The sequence below is a fragment of the Mycteria americana genome, chromosome 1, assembly GCF_035582795.1.
Source record: "Mycteria americana isolate JAX WOST 10 ecotype Jacksonville Zoo and Gardens chromosome 1, USCA_MyAme_1.0, whole genome shotgun sequence".
In the NCBI taxonomy this organism is placed as follows: Eukaryota; Metazoa; Chordata; class Aves; order Ciconiiformes; family Ciconiidae; genus Mycteria; species Mycteria americana.
The window spans coordinates 66,969,507-66,985,454 of NC_134365.1; the positions used below are offsets into that span (position 1 = coordinate 66,969,507).

Consider the following 15,948-nt stretch of genomic DNA (forward strand, 5'->3'; position numbering starts at 1 on the left):
GTTTCTAAACACTTTTAGAGTAACTTAATTTCTTTTTGTCTCAACAGAGAGCCCAGGAAAAGCTTTTTAAGCAATAGTTAATAAATGATATGGTGTCATGAACCTGAGATCACATCTCTAAACCATGCATAAAACACTATGAAGACAAAGTTCCCATCCTCCTAACTCATCTTAACTTCTCTGGAATACATTAAGAGACCTGATGGATTTGGGGATAGTTGTCTTGGTTTGCTTTGTTTTTCTAAAGGTCAAGTATTTGAGCCCTTTGCATTTCTGAGACACCAAAACTTTTAAGCTTCAGGATCAGGAGTGGCAAATGACATGTCTGTTATGTGTGTTGTTCATGCATAAAATGAACTTTGCTTCTTTCAAATGTATTCTTTTGCCCAACTCACTGTGCATTTTTTGTCCCACTGCAAAACTCAGAAAAAAAAAAAACCAGAACTGGAATGTATTCCATGTATTTATACATAAATATATATATATATATAAAATATAGATGTATATGTATATCTATGTATCTATATCTTGAATATATATAATATAAATCAAATGCCTATGATGCATTTAACATGTTGACTTTCCTGAAAAATATACGTATATATGCATGTGTATCCCAATGTGCTTTCTATATAGACTTGCTCAAAATTTGACTGTGCTTTGAGAAACATTTGAATTCTTATATGTAGGGTACTTTTTAAAAATATGCACTCTTTTACATGCAAAAAAACTCGCTTTCTCTGAATTACAACAGTTTTTTAGATACATCCACCAAGGGTCCCATATTGTTTGCAGTTGCAGGGAAGACAGTGCAAAGCTTGAGAAGGAGCAGGAGCAGGCCCCTGTGATATAACTGTCCTATCTGTAGGAGCATTTCAGACTCTGTTCAGCAAGGTACTTAGCACATACCTAACCAGAGTATTCACATACATGCCTAAAATTAGCCAAGCACATAACCACTGGGTATGAAAAATCAGTGGTAGTAAAGGTCTTACCCAGTATCATCTGTGCACACCCATTTTGCACTGGAACTGGAAGCTCTGAAGCTGCAAGAAGTACTCTGTCAGGCAGCATAATTTCTCCTTAAAGTTTCAAATTAAAGGTGTTTGCTTAGCCTTCAGCATTACCTTTAAATGGGAAAACATCTTTTTGCCTCCTACGCCCATATTGTTTTCTGATTTATACCCTTTCCCCCCTTTTTGACGGTGTATTTCTTCTTTTTTATAATAGAAACTAAGGTCATCCTCAGATTTGAGGAGTCCAGCAGCTGACAGATAGTTGAAGTCACATTACTGCCCCAACTCCTTTCAAGACTTTGTCAAACATTATTAATAGTTTTTCAAGCAGTAGTTTAATAACAGCTGCAACTTTTCCAGTTCATCAGTTGCTGAACCTTTATAAATTAAAGATTAAGCTGCCCTGAAAAATTTTGAACAACTAAAGCAGCCGTATCAAATTTCTGAATGCTATTTAAAGATGGAAAAGGATAGTTCAGCCTTGTCAAAGAAAAATGGCATTCAGAATTGTATATCTTAATGACTGGTGTTTTTCAGCTTACATGCGATGCAACAGTATTGATTATTTTATGTACGCTTTAGGAGTCTATTAAACTTTATTCTGTTTATGAGTCCACTTGCCTCTGATCTTGTTCTGTTTGGATTTTGACTGGCTTTTTAAATTCATTTGTGGTATTTCTGTTGCTTTAGTATAATCCCTGGACTGAAGTCTGCTTTCCTGTACATTCTGTACATCCTTGTCAGTTCCATTGTAAAAAATGAGGGCAGAACTGAGTAATATATCATACAAAACCAAACGGCCTGATGAGCTGCTGTCTGTGCAGAGATTCTTTCTGTAGCACAGGGTTTTATAAACACAGTGTGTTTATAAAAAAACGAATTAAAACTTAGGTGATTTCCAAATCAGCAGCATCAGGTACAAGATGGTTACAATCAGAGCCTTATTTATTCTTCATTTCTCATTTCTAAAATTCTTACTAGTATTTTTTGTTAAACTTGCTTTTAGGGGTTTGGGGGGAGTTTTCTATCCTCAGCCTTCTATTTTGCAGAATTCTGATGGTGTTAACTGCTTCGTAGTGATTTTCTGTTTATATATTTGTGGGAAAAGGACGTAGAAAAAATTCCTTGTTGCTGACTTCCACTTTTTGTTGGTTTCATTAAATTTCTCACGTCTGCTTCCTGAGCCAGAAGAAATCTTTTTCTTAAATTTGAGCACTTGTGTAAATGTACTGACCAGCACAAAGTGAAAAATGTTAGAAAAACTCCTTTGGGACCAGGTGCGTACTGGCAGAGTGATGAAGGAGCATGATCAAAAATAAGGCTCTTTGATCTCTAGATGAAGCGATTCAGTGAAGTTTTTGATACGCCATTCTTAAATGTCACCATCTCAGTCCATGGTGAGTGGTGGAGTATAAAAGAGGATTAAAAGGTGACAGTCCGGGAACACTTAGGAGTCTCTGTTGAGGATATAATCACCCACCTGCCCTGAGCAAGAGTGGACAAAGGATACTCAGCAGGTGGGCACTCAGGACACGTGAAAATATCGCAGTCCTTAATAGACTTCTGTGTACAGGGTACAGCTACATTGATGCCTGCAGTGGGGGGTTTAAAGCCAAAATTTGGCTTTCGTGGTAACGATGCAAATACAAAAGCGCTGAAAAAGACTCACAGCTGAGAGTTAACGCTGTACATGATTTAAGGGGAATTTGATACACCTAACTCCTTAATGGAGAATAATTGTCTTTTTCATATATCGTGTATCTTAGAGATGCCTCTTGTCATTGTTGCTTTTGAAAGCCAAGAAAACAGGAGATTGATCTGCCTGCAGCCATAGGCAGTGATTGCTGGGGAGGAGCTTCTGAGGCCTTTGGAGATGTTGGACCGGTCACGTCCAGGGGAACAAAGGGACCTTGAGAAGAGCCTCTGTGAAGACAGATGGGATTTTTGCTCAGTCATCTGTACAGTCTCCCTCCTGATAGCGTAATTATTTTTTCAGGTCTTGAAATTTTGTCATAACTGTTGCAATATCAGGTGATTTTTGTACAGCTTTTATTTTAGGCGTGGAGAAGAGCGAAGGGGTTTAGTTTTCCTCCTCCACCGACCACATCCAAAGCGTTCCTGAGCTGCTTTAGTTCATACTGACAGGGGAGAGGGGAGACTGTGATAAACAGTTCCACTCAATTGCCCACACATGGGTGTCTGCTGCTGTCTGAGATGCCTGAGTTTTCCAAAATATCCTCGTGGGTTGACAGACATGACACAGGGCCTGTAGGAAACCCATCCTTTTCTTGACTGGCTGCTGGAAATCAAGTGTGGTATCCTAGGGCCTCTCAAATAGCATTTGGCCCCTATGGATGAGTAACTGAATCGTGTGCATATTTTCTGAAGAGAGAGTTTTTGTGAGACTTAAAACACTGTGTCTCACAGTTAGAAAATATTAATCCTAACAGTAAATGAACCCATAATACAAAATTTTTTTAAAAGATCATTCATGGCTTTTTTTCTTTTTTTTTTTTTTTTTTAAACCAGTGCACTGAGTGTATAAAGACTGCCTAATGATTTCTAAATATATGTCATACTGAGCAAATCTGAGAGGTGGGAAAGACATGTAGGTTTTTGTAGCATGGTGAAAATAAGCTGAAGGAAGCCTCGCTGGCAGAGGCAAGTTTTGATCAGATCACCTATTCTGCATCTCATAACTAATGGAAAGACGCAGCACTTCAGTTACCACTTTTTCCTTTAACACACTGGCTTTTGGCAGTGTGTTAACAGTAAACAGCACACCGTAAAAAGACACACATTTTATGTCTACCTAATAAATCTACAGGTAAAATGCTGGCAAAATAGTTTACTGATGTGGTAAGAGCAAGCAAGAGATACTGTAAATGCAAAGTGAAATTCCATAAGCTAACATATACTGTGTCTGTCTCTGAAAGAGAAAAATGTTTACTGACGGATAGTTTCACAGAGAGACTGAAGGTTAAAAAAAGAGGACTACTTGAAAATAACAGTGTTACAATTTCTGATTGACTGTATTTTGCTTTTGCAAAGAGGGAACTGTTAGATATGTAGTTTATCTTCAACTAGTTCATTGTCAGCCTTGTTATTTTTAATTTATCCTCATTTTTTTAAATTTGTTTAATAAAGACAGGGAGTTCAGAGTTACCTAAAACGTGCACAAATTACTTGCTCAAAGGATCTTTATGCCCTAAGTAGATAAATAACTGAGAGTAATTTCTCACTAAGTAAAATGAACTGGGCAAAAAATACTAACTATAAAGAAACAGAAATGTATATGTATTTGTATTTAAAGACTTATTATATGAAAGTACTTTAATATGCAGCAATGAATAAAGTGAATCTTTAAAAAGCAGGCAGAGGCAATAGGCTAAGATGGAGTCTTATTGGGCACCTGAAGGAGTACATTGATGCGGGAATTATATCACACAAATGAGAGATTTATATGAATTTGTAGATTTTGGATGTCGGCATACATTGGCAGGAATTTTTTGCGGTATAAAACAACAGTTTCCTCTTACTGCTTTCTCATGGACTTGGGTAACCCTTGAGCTATGGTAACCTTGTAATGTCACGAAGGAATTATTACAATCCAAATCATGAGTTTGACCAAGCCGCATCATTCCACACTTATGACGCAAAGTTACTGTGAATGTGTCTTAACAAATCACCTAGTACATGTTTAAATCTGTCTGGCGTGGCCAAAATGAAAGAATTGGGAAGTATGATTAACTAAGCAAAATAACTGCAAAGTATGCTTGAATTAGGCCTCAAATTATTGTGGTCTGCTATTATATTGTATTATATTATACTATATTATATTATAAACAAATTTGGATTTATCCGGGTAGCTATGTGCTAGTGAGACTCACTAATAAATTATTCTTGTTACATGAGTCTCTTGTTTATTTTCATCCTTGTCAAGGCCTTTACTAGCTACGGACACTAAGGATCAAAGATACAGATGTACTGAAGTTCCTAGGGATACCCACGTGCACCTAATGAAGCCCAGAGTCTAACTGCACGAACTGAAAGCCTCAGCTATTTAGCACGCGTACATAGGTGCTTCAAAAATCCCAGCAGGCACTTGCCTGCATGTTTTTGGCACCTGAATTCCCATGGGCATGTGACTCCTACTATTTTTGCAAGTGGAGAATTCCTCAGTTTGACCAAGTTTATGACTGGTTCTTTAGATTTCTTTTCTGTAGTATCTCAGGTAATACCTGCTGTTTTGAAAATTCATGGCCAATTACCTTCTTTATTGACCACTCTTATCTGCTCAGCCTAAACTTCTGCAGCACACACTGGCCCCATTTATGACCAATTTGAGGTATATCTTGCTTTCAACTTCTGTTTCACCTCTTTAAACATGTCTGTGTTATAACCTCTGTCATTTGTATTCCTATGTGCAGATTCTCATAGTAACACAGAAATCTCATGAACAATTATTTCAGCAGTATCTGTTGCTTTAAAAAAATTATTAATAGAAACACTTTTTCTTTGAAAATTTTATCAGTGAAAGAGAAACAGCCTGAAGTTTTTGGTTGGATTGTTTGCTTTTAATTAAAAGAAGAATGCAGTTTTAATGAAAGAAATAATCACAATGCGCTGTTCTATTTTGAAAGCTGGGTCGTGGAAAAAAAGAATTACAGCAGATACACTGTGGATCTTCTACATTATTTGTAGGATTGGTGAACCTTTCAGGTGCAGATTTGAAGTGTCATTAAAGAACCCTACTTTACAGCATCATATGCCGTGTGCCTTTATAAGCCATGGAATTTGTTTGTGGACTCTTCGTCCTCTTTGGGTGAAGCACTGAGATTAGTGAAGCATTACTTGCTCCAATATATTATCATTAAACTAGCACCTAAGGGAGAAGAAACATCAGCAGTTGAGGTAGACAACTACGAAATAAACAGTCTATACTCAGTGTATGCTATTTATTTACAGTGGTACATTGTGAAATTGCATCTCTAGGGTGCACAGTAACAGAGGTTTACACATCAACCCCTGTTTCTCATCTACAATCTACAGCTGCAATATTTTAATTTCTTGTGTACTGTGCATGTTATAGTCAGCCTCTAATGTAAACTGTGCATATATATTCAAAATGCTTACAGTGGAAAATAAGTGTCCTTAGTAGCTGTTCATTTCTTACCATTTCTCAGTACTTAATAATCTGTCATTATCTGGGATATTTAAAATGTCAGCTTGCTATGTTAAAACTTTTTTCATTAAATCACTACATGAGCAATAAGACTTCTAAAAGTTAAAAATATGTCTTACGTAAAGTAAATAGGAAACTGAAAAAATGCCTTGTGTCCTCAGAAAACTTTGCTTAGCCATGTTTTGAATGTGATACACTGAATGCAAACCTCTTTCCATCATTTACCTATCTGATTTTCAGTTTATATATATATTAATGGCAGTGCAGACTGGGACATTTTCCTAGTACTGTAAATCATCCTTTATAACAATATCATGTTTTGTTAAAATCTTACTAATATTAGTCTTTGGTTACAGGCAGTTTGCACCGTGCATCCAGTGTTCCAGAGCGTGTCTATAACATGGGGGTTACTGAAAACGATTTTGCGCCAAGAACTCCCTATGGTTTCTCATATTATCAGTCAAACCAGGTGAGGAAAAGAAGACAACAAATAGAAATAAATATAATATCACATGCATCGTTTATCCATTTTGTTACCACAAATAATAGCATGTAGATGGCATTTCAAGGTTTGCTTGCTCGCTTGTTTGCTTTTTAAAGCCCGATTTCTAGAAAAGGAGGTTTTTACAACTGAGATTTGTTAAGGTTTTTCCCCCTTCTGGTGACTTCTGAGCCCAATGGCTAAATTCAGCTCAGTTGTACAGACGGGCTTTCTGCAGTCCTATCGGTTTTGTGAGAATTGGCATCAGGGCAGAAAATGAAAAACCGTATTAACACTCCACTAAGGCGAAGGCTGTGACAAGTCAGATCTTTCTCCGTCCCACCAGGCAGCAGGTCAGTCAGCACATCCGTAGCTCAAAGCGGCCAGAGACCATGCTGCCACTCACCCAGCCGAACAGCTGGAGGTTGCTGGAGCTAGAGGAAGTCCAGCGATCCCACAGGGTAACGAATGACATGGGTAGGAGCTGTGAATGTGGTGAAAGAGGTTAGAGAATTAAGCATTCAAAACCACAGGAAAACAGACTGCTTTGGTTTCACGATGACAGGTAGAGTGTTCCTTATCATTTCAAACAATCCTGTTGTAACCTGTTTTAGCATTACAAGAATTTCAGCAGTACCGTCTTTGCAATACAATGGTGTTTCTAAACTGTCTAATCATAAATTCACTTGTTATTTTGACCAACTTTTCTTGGATTCATGGCCTGAATGCTAAGATAAATAATTGGTTTTCTGCAGGGTTTGTGACACAGCCCATAGCTGGTATGAACCTATTTGAGGGAGCAACCATACGACTTGGAAATCAACACATAGCTCAATAGCAATGCTGCTGCATGATCAACATTAGTAAACTGAAACCAATTCAGCTTGGGAACAGAAATATTTATTTAATAAATAGCTGTATACGTAGGGGCCAATTCTTTCTTAATTTTAGATTACTCAAGAATGGCTTATTCTCATTAAAGGAAATAGCCCAGCTCTCATTAAAGGAAATAGCCCAGCCCAGTTAATGAAGCAGCTCTGGCTCTGTAGGGGTGAGGGTAGAACCATTTACTTAAATACCTTTTCTTCTCTGTCTCCTATCCTCTGTTCTTACCTATCATCCAGTCCATAATATTTGATGTGAATCTCTTCTTTCTAGAAGGCAGCAACAAGAGGAAAACTGGAGGTGACATAAGAACCACAAGAAAATACTACAATTTTCCAGGCAGGGGAAAAAAAAAGAATTTAAAAAAAAAAAAGAGAGACTATTTGTCCTGTGTGAAAGCCAGAAAAAGCCACAAGGTCTGGTATTTCACAAAAGCGTGAATTTCCTTATCCCCAAACAAAAGATAAAGATATCCTTGCATAGCTTCTGTAGAATAAACATATATATCCAGTGATCCTTGCCTCAGCCTACTAGATTCAGCAACCTTTACTCCTTTTGTGAGTCAATTATCACCCTCAGTAACTCCTCAACAGTGAAATTAAGGGATTTCAGTCTGGTCATTATCTGCTAAGTGCTGTCCCTTCAGTTAATAACTTGTGTGAGCTTCTCAGTTTATCTTAAAAAATACCTTTAATATTACAAAACTGTAATACAACATGGAAATAGAATATATGGGACTTTGTTTTATGGCTGGATGCCACTATGCTTACTGATTTTATAAAAATTGGGCCATGACTCCTTTATTTCAAGGCCAGATACTCTCCCAAGTTGATTTAGTTCTGGAAGGTCTTGAATAGAGCATGATGTCTGATTTAGAGCATAAGAAAAAGGTAGAAAAACTGGAGAGGCCCCAAATGGCACCTAAACAGTAAGAATCTTGAAGACACATCCTACAAAGAAAGGTTGAAGGAGGTGGGTTTGTTGAGTTTAGAAAAAGAGAAACTTACAAAACAAGATGATGATCCATTACTGTCCATGCCCATTAGGGATAAGAAAAGAAAAATCATCTTAAATCGCAGCTGGAGAATTAGAGAAACCATTGAGATGGTGAAATGGTCATTTTGGTTTCCTTGGAATGTTATGTAATCTCCTTCATTTTTAAGAGGTTAGACAACAGGGAAGGGACTATCTCTTTTTGCTACATCCTACCACAAAGTGAACAGGAGGGCTAAATAACCTTATATTAATAAGGTTAATAGCAATATGCAGACACTTTAGTATAATACTTTAATATCTGACTGATTAATTTTCTTCTGTCTGTTGGACAAGCTTGAATTTAATTTTAGTAGCAGATGTGGGTGTTAATCCCCAAGAAGTTTCAAACCAAAACTAAAATCTCCATTAATAAGCACACTGTTTGCTACCAGGCATAATTGGCTTACGCACCTATTTTGAGTTAATGACAGAAGACTAGATGCTTAGACTTTGTCTCCTAATGTTTAGACTGTACTTATTCCTGCCTTCTTTAGGTGGATACAAAGGAGCATTACAGAATCCCATTTAATACACAATTTTGGTGATGTTGGCCAGAACATGTTTGTTTTCTGATTCTGATAGCAGACCTTAGAATTTTTATCTTTACGTTGTTTGGTTTGGTTTCTTTGCTATTAATCCTAAATGCTGTGATCTTACTGTGACTCCTGTTCTTCTATGCACCCTTGAACAGGTGGCCTCACCATCCTTTTATACAAATGGCTGGGGGACGAGGTTTACTTACAAGACAATGGAAGAGAGAGCTCAGAGACAGCCTCTGAAGAGACTAGAGGTTTCACCCCAACGAGGTCCTGAAAGATTGGCATATGTGTCCAACGGTTTTCACTACGATGGAGGGATTTCAACTGGATTCTCCATGAGGCATGGAGATAGCAGGAGATCCAGTGGGACTGTCCCACCAAGATATGCTCGGTCAGAGATTGTTGGTTACACTCTTCGTGATTCAGTGAACAGGGGACGCTCTTTTAAGAGACCCTCCCAGATGGGGTCTATTAATGATGCTGTCCTTGATGGTGTCTACCCCAGCCCCACTGTACCTCTGTACCATCAAGCAGCCAACAGTCGCAGTATGACCAATCTTTTGGAGAAAGAGAACTACCTGACCTCAGGCAGTGCGATGGGACAAGTGAGATCACCAGTTCCTTCCCGTTTGGGGTCTCAAAACAGGCAATCTTTAAGGTCCAGCTGGTACCAAACTGCTTTCAGAAGCACACAGACCAGGAGGGAAGCTTCCCAGCCAGCTTCAGTAACCAGTGTCGCTGCAGAAACAGATGGGAAGAGGATGCCATTGACAGCTGCTGTGGCAGCAGCAGGGAGAAATGGTTTCCTGCAGAGCGCACAAGTCACCATCAATGGATCTCAGCTGGGGTAAGCACAATGCACGACCTGCTTTGGTTCTGGGGTGTCACAGCTGAAAGGAACCTGTTTGTTCAAAAAGAGAAAGTAAACTGACAGCTTATGGTTCAGCAGCCAACACAGTGTATGAAATGTCAGTGCGGAGGATGCAGAAAGTAGATTTGCTTTTCAAAGTCCACGCCCAGTGCAACAGAGGAAAGGGAGAAAAAATGTATGTGTATGTACATACTGCAGGGTCCACACCTCCTGCTCAGGTTTGGGACACCCTTTTGCCAAGAGTTAATCAATTTTATAAGGAGACATGAAGTAATCACTGAGTAATTTGCAACCTGAGTCACAATACACAGTAATGCATTGGCAAACTTTGTGCTCATAAGAGACCGGATGATTTCAGCACTGGTTCTCACGAGAATAGGTCAGAAATCTACCAGTGAAGCAGCTTTTGGCAGATTGACAATTTCCAGTTAAAAATCCTTCATGGTTCCAAGGAAACTTTTTAGTTTTTTATAAACTTCAGTTAAAACACAGGCAGAAATTTCTCTTAGCTCTGTAGCACCATCCATCCCTAGAACAAGTGTAAACTGCTCTGAATCTCAGGACCTCAGAGCTTCTCATTACCATGAGATCCTACATGCTCTGAGGACGCTATCTGAATTTGAAGCCCTGTTAGCTCCATGGCAGAAATTCCCAAAGCTGCCCCCAGACTTCAGGAAAATTGTTTAAAATCTTAGAAGCATTCTTTTTTTTTTTTTCCAAATTACTTTTTTTCCCCTTGAAATTTCCTTCCAGAGAAGATTTCAGAATGTCTAAAATCAGTTCCATTTTCAAAAGATAAAATCTATCAGTTCTGAAGTTCCCCTCAGGAATGAATATTTTTTTCATTTTAGAATAATTCTGAATGTTTCCAGAGCTCTTAAGGTTCAACGGACAGAACAACCACTTGGTAAACAGGAGATGGTTACTTGCACTGTTCACTGTGATTTCTGTTGTTGTTTCATAATCCAAATAGGATCCCAAGGTTTCTTATGTAAGTTAATCATGGTGTAATTTACAACAGTGTTATTAAGAAATGTCTCTTCTTCCATAACCATGTAGCTGTTAAGTTCATTTTTCCAAAGGCTACCTTTCTTCTTTTTCTAAATTTGCTACTGTGTGAGATGAGGCATCATCTGATACCACAGCTACATACAGATCAAGTATTTTCTGTCATCAACTACATGTTGAAGTGTGTTATGACTAGATTTACAAGCATATATAGTCTTGTGCCCACATCTGATCTGGATCAAAATTTTCACCTCTGGGTGATGCAGGCATTAAGAGATCTGGTACTAATGATGGGACTCTTAAGTGTTCAGTCTTTACAGCAAGTAAGTCCAGAAAAACCAGCTGAGAGCTCACAACAGCTAAAGATTTGGGAGTAGTAATGTTGAAAATAGGTACCTGGGAGGACTTTGTTTCTCAGTAAGACAGTTTACAAACAGGCATATATCCCATTGACTTAATAATTTACTTAACTTTAAGCACATTCTTGAGTGCATTTCTGAGCCACAACCAGCAATTTTGGTATTTCATTTTGTGTAGGAGCAATTTTGGTTCTTCTTTTGCAGGTGCAGACACTGAAGTCTGGTTGTCTGCCTGCACAAATATCAACCAAAGTGGTTTTCATACCTGCAGATGTAAACACCTGTCTTCAGTCCTTGTGCAAGTGGCTTGCTTGAGACCATGCTGAGCTCAGGTGGAAGATTTGTGACCTAATGGAAGTCTTTTTGACAGCATAATTCCTTAAGTGCCAGTTTTTAAGTTCAGCTTTTGCTGGAAATTACAGAGGAAAACAATTGGAAGTGCTGTGAAAGCCTCTAAAGTTCCTTTTGCAGATGTTTACAGATTTCATTTATCTCAGTACTTCTATTTAATTTACTTGTACATATCTTGTTTAGATTTTCAAATATCCTAGGTTCCACTTCAGTTTCATAACTAGGTTTTTGGGGGAGTAAGGGGCTCTTTATTCTACCCAAAGTTTAAAAATGTCTCTGTAAAATATAATGGCTTACGTTAGTGAAGAGGCTGGTGAAAAGCAGCATGCAAGATACAATTCCACAAGAGATTTGTGCCACTAGATTCTTAAATGATGAGGAAGAAACTATAGCCATTTTAGCTGACTGAAGTCAGTGTTTGTTACACATGCTTATGTAATAATGTGTCTATGGTATCCACATACGTTGTTACCATTTTCAGACATCTAAACTACACATTTAATAACTCTGCTTGTAATTCTCGCCACTGGAAGGGCTTGATGCAGAAGTCCTATTTTGGTTGTAGTACATTCTGGTTCATCCACATCTAGCTACCGCACAGTTTAATGTAGAATTAAGTATTTAAAACATAATAGACAACATTTTGCTTTGGGTTATACACTGCTGTCAAATCAGAGATATTTCACTTAAGTCCATCATTCTACCAGTAGTACAGTAATTTCTTCTGACAACACTTCTCAGTTTAAGAAGTTAGTAGAGACCTTCACATTTCTTGTCATTTCCCATTCTCTTTGATTTTAAGGTTGCATTATCTAATATATTGCTCCCTTACCTGTTGCTCCCTTAATAATGGAAGGAGGGAAAAAAGATAAGCGTGTTTTCTGAGTAATTTGATTTTTCCAGAAATTTGTACTTTTTTATGCAAATCGCAATTTAGGTCTTTCCAAGGTTAATTAAGAGGATGTAAAATAGTTGTGTAAAGTTAAAGAGAAGTAGTGGACTAGCTGTGTATAGTATTTGAAATGTATATAAAAGCATTCTCAAACTTTCTGTAGAAGAATTAGCTGATGCTATGAAATCAAAGTAGAAAAATGAGAGTATAGAGATGCTATCTCTGTATCTTCTGGTAAAGTGAAGCAGTTAAAAGCATCCTCATATCAAGGGCTTAGGAAAGAGAGAGATTCAACCTGAAGCTCTCTGAGAAACAGCTGCTTACAGAATCTGACCTCTGAACGTGCTGAGAGCTGTCATAAAATGATTAGACAACACAGTGTATATATCTCAAAAATGTTATATTCTGGCAATTAAGGTGAAGTCAGAACTTGTCAAATCATTGTTCTGTTTAACAACCATTGCCTGAATGTCCATTTGTTTGTTGTCATTTCACATGCTAATCAGCCATGTGGCTATTAAGTTGCCTGTAAATGTTTTGAGGGTAGTATGGAATCATTGCATCAAATTCTGTTTTGACAAAAGTTAGGGTGCTGCAACTTTATGAGTACCACTGAGGGTCAAAGTTTATATTGCATCCTGTCTTACTGTCAGATAAAACGTTAGTGAATGTTCTTTTTATCTAATGAGGAGCAATCCTAGTATGGCAGTGCACAACAGGAGAGAAAGATTTTGGCTACTGCACATGAAGGAGTATCAGCCATGAAGGGATAACTCTGGTCAATGGTGGGCTGCTCTCAGTCTAGTGCAGATCTACACACCCAGCACTTAGAAATTTGGTCTCTGGCTGTACATGCGTTTATCTCAGCCTGGCAGTGACTGCTGATAGACCTTTACACTCCGGGACATCCTTGGTTCCCACGTAGATTCTCTGGTGTCCCATGAGGGATCAGCTCATGCAGCAGTCTTGACCTTGGAAAGTGCATGGATAGAGTCCTTCTCTGCTGTTAGTCACTGAAATGACGCATAACTTAATACGTCGGGGATGTCTGCCACTCTGTAGAAGGCGACTGAATTTGGTCAAAGGGCTCCAAAATTATTGTAGTGACTAAAAGGCAGGTAGGCACACTCACATGTGCACGTATATAACATGGTCACAAAACCCTTGTTGATTTAAGAAACCTGACTAAAACCCAAGCTTGAAAAGCCTGTTTTTCAGTTCCACTTAGAAGAGAGTAAGAAGAAGAAATATGATCTGGCTTTTTTCCATTACTCATTGTTCAAGATCTTTAAGTAGGTTTCTGATCAGTACATCCAACTTGCAACTTAGAGTAACTTAGTAGCTACTTTGTTTCAAATCTGGGCAGTAGTAAGTTCTGAAAAACTGGTAGCTGTAAGCATTGCCAGACCAGAGCCCAGGGCACTAGAGATACTAACCACAGTTCTGTCTAATTTCACTTTGATTTAACCTCTCCATTGACATCCTCAACACATTGTCCCCTTCATTTCATCTTTGTCTTGCACAAGCATGCCTCAGCACCTACGGATATAGCGTATTTGCTCAAAACACTAACTCAGAGGACGGGAGAAGACAAGAAATAACATGATTTATACCAAAGGGAAATGTAAAGGCAGGTGGAAACCTCAGGCTACGGGAGTACAATTTCATTTGCAACAGGTGCATCAAAATTGTTCTTCATTTTTTTTTGCTGTCCTTGCAGCCGTACTAATTGTCTTTTGCCTTAGCAAAAGCAAGCAGCAGATGTTGATTTACAGTGTAGCTGGCAGGAAAAATTCCAACAAAATCCATTTTTCTCTCAGAGCTCATGAGTTCATCATAAATATTTCAGGGAAAAGAGTCAGATTTCAATGCATTTGCAGCAAGATTCCCTGTGAAAAATCTGCCTGATTTCTGCCTGGTTTGTCTACCTTGCTCCTCTGAAGCCCATTCTGGGCAAGCCTGAACTTCCAGGCTCTTTTGCTCCTGCCAGTCTCTTATTGAGACAGTCTCAGAGCTGTCAAAATTTTTAATTTTAGATGCATTTACTGAGATGATTATCAAGTAAACCATTCTGATTCTGGTAACTCTGAAGCAAGGAGTTATTGCCAATGACTACTTGTTTCACTGTGGTTCACAGGCTGCTCTCTCATTCCTGTCTGGCCAGCCTGGGATCTGGTTCTACAAAATTATTTGGCTTAAAAAAAAAAAAGCATTCTCATGTTTTTGTCCGCTTTTTTTTGTTGTAGGTTTTTTTGTTTGTTTTTTCCTTTTTTTTCTCTGGGTGGAGAGTATTTGAAACAAAAAGTAAATAAAAAGGCTGGGGAACATAACCACCTGTCCCAGAGCTAAGGCACCTGATTGTGCCATGAATTGTTTTATGTTCCATTTACTGGGGAAAAAATGGGTCTGGTGACCTCTCTTTCCAATTTTTTATATGGTTGTCTAACACAATTATCATTCAAGCAAACATGCTGGAAGTTGGGAGGAAAATGGCCACACATATTTTTAATCCTACCACAGGTGATGTACATAATCAATTTAATGAGTGGCGTTTTTATTTTGTCCCACCTGAAAAAAAGGCTTTGCCCATCTATTTCAAACTAGAACAACTTCTATAAGCTTGAAAAAAGCAGGTACTGAGCCCCGCATATTTGTAGTCTGGGGACTTAGAAATTGAAGAAAGGCATGAAAACAAATACAAAAAAGCAATCATCACATTACTGAGAAAAACATCAAGGTATCTTCATGATCAGTAAAAGACACTCTAATTTGGTTATGGCCGCCTCTGGATCTTAGTCCTTCATCCACTGATGTTTCCATTTCGTTTTTATAATTTGAAGCATGACTTGCTTTGTCCAGAGCCTCTCACTGTTGCAACACTTGCATTTATGATTTTCTCTTCCTCCAGAATATTAGTATCTCTTAAAGCTTTTATAATATTTTCTGCTACTCAAAGGGAATAATTTTCTAAGAAAAGCTAAAGCTACTTGAAAAATGCAAAAATCTTCATATTACGAGAAATTTCACAGGCTAAATGATGACTTTTCTGCAGTCTTATTTCACTGTATTTCCTCTGCCCGTACTTTTAAGGAGCCCAGAAGGGGAGATGACTCTGGAGCATGCAGTGAGCATACTGAAGAGTGAAAATACCCAGTCCACACCTAGGATTCTTGCTGCAGTGACTTACATACAGCATGAGTGCTTCCAGAAAGCAGATGCCAGAAGAAAAGTAAGTAATTATTTTTATGCGAGTTACAATCAGGTAGAGCAAATAACTTTCTATACTGTATGGCATTGTGTGCCAACATGAAAAAAAAAGCCATTCC

General features: G+C 38.2%; 1 protein-coding gene across 1 annotated transcript in view; it reads left to right on the forward strand.

The window, feature by feature from the left end:
- Positions 1-15,948, forward strand: part of PKP2 (plakophilin 2) — a 43,995-nt gene that overhangs the window by 1,604 nt on the left and 26,443 nt on the right. Inside the window, exons 2-4 of the mRNA XM_075503671.1 lie at positions 6,558-6,670; positions 9,294-9,988; positions 15,713-15,851. Coding sequence (XP_075359786.1) covers positions 6,558-6,670; positions 9,294-9,988; positions 15,713-15,851 — 947 coding nt within the window. The remainder of the gene's footprint in view (positions 1-6,557; positions 6,671-9,293; positions 9,989-15,712; positions 15,852-15,948) is intronic.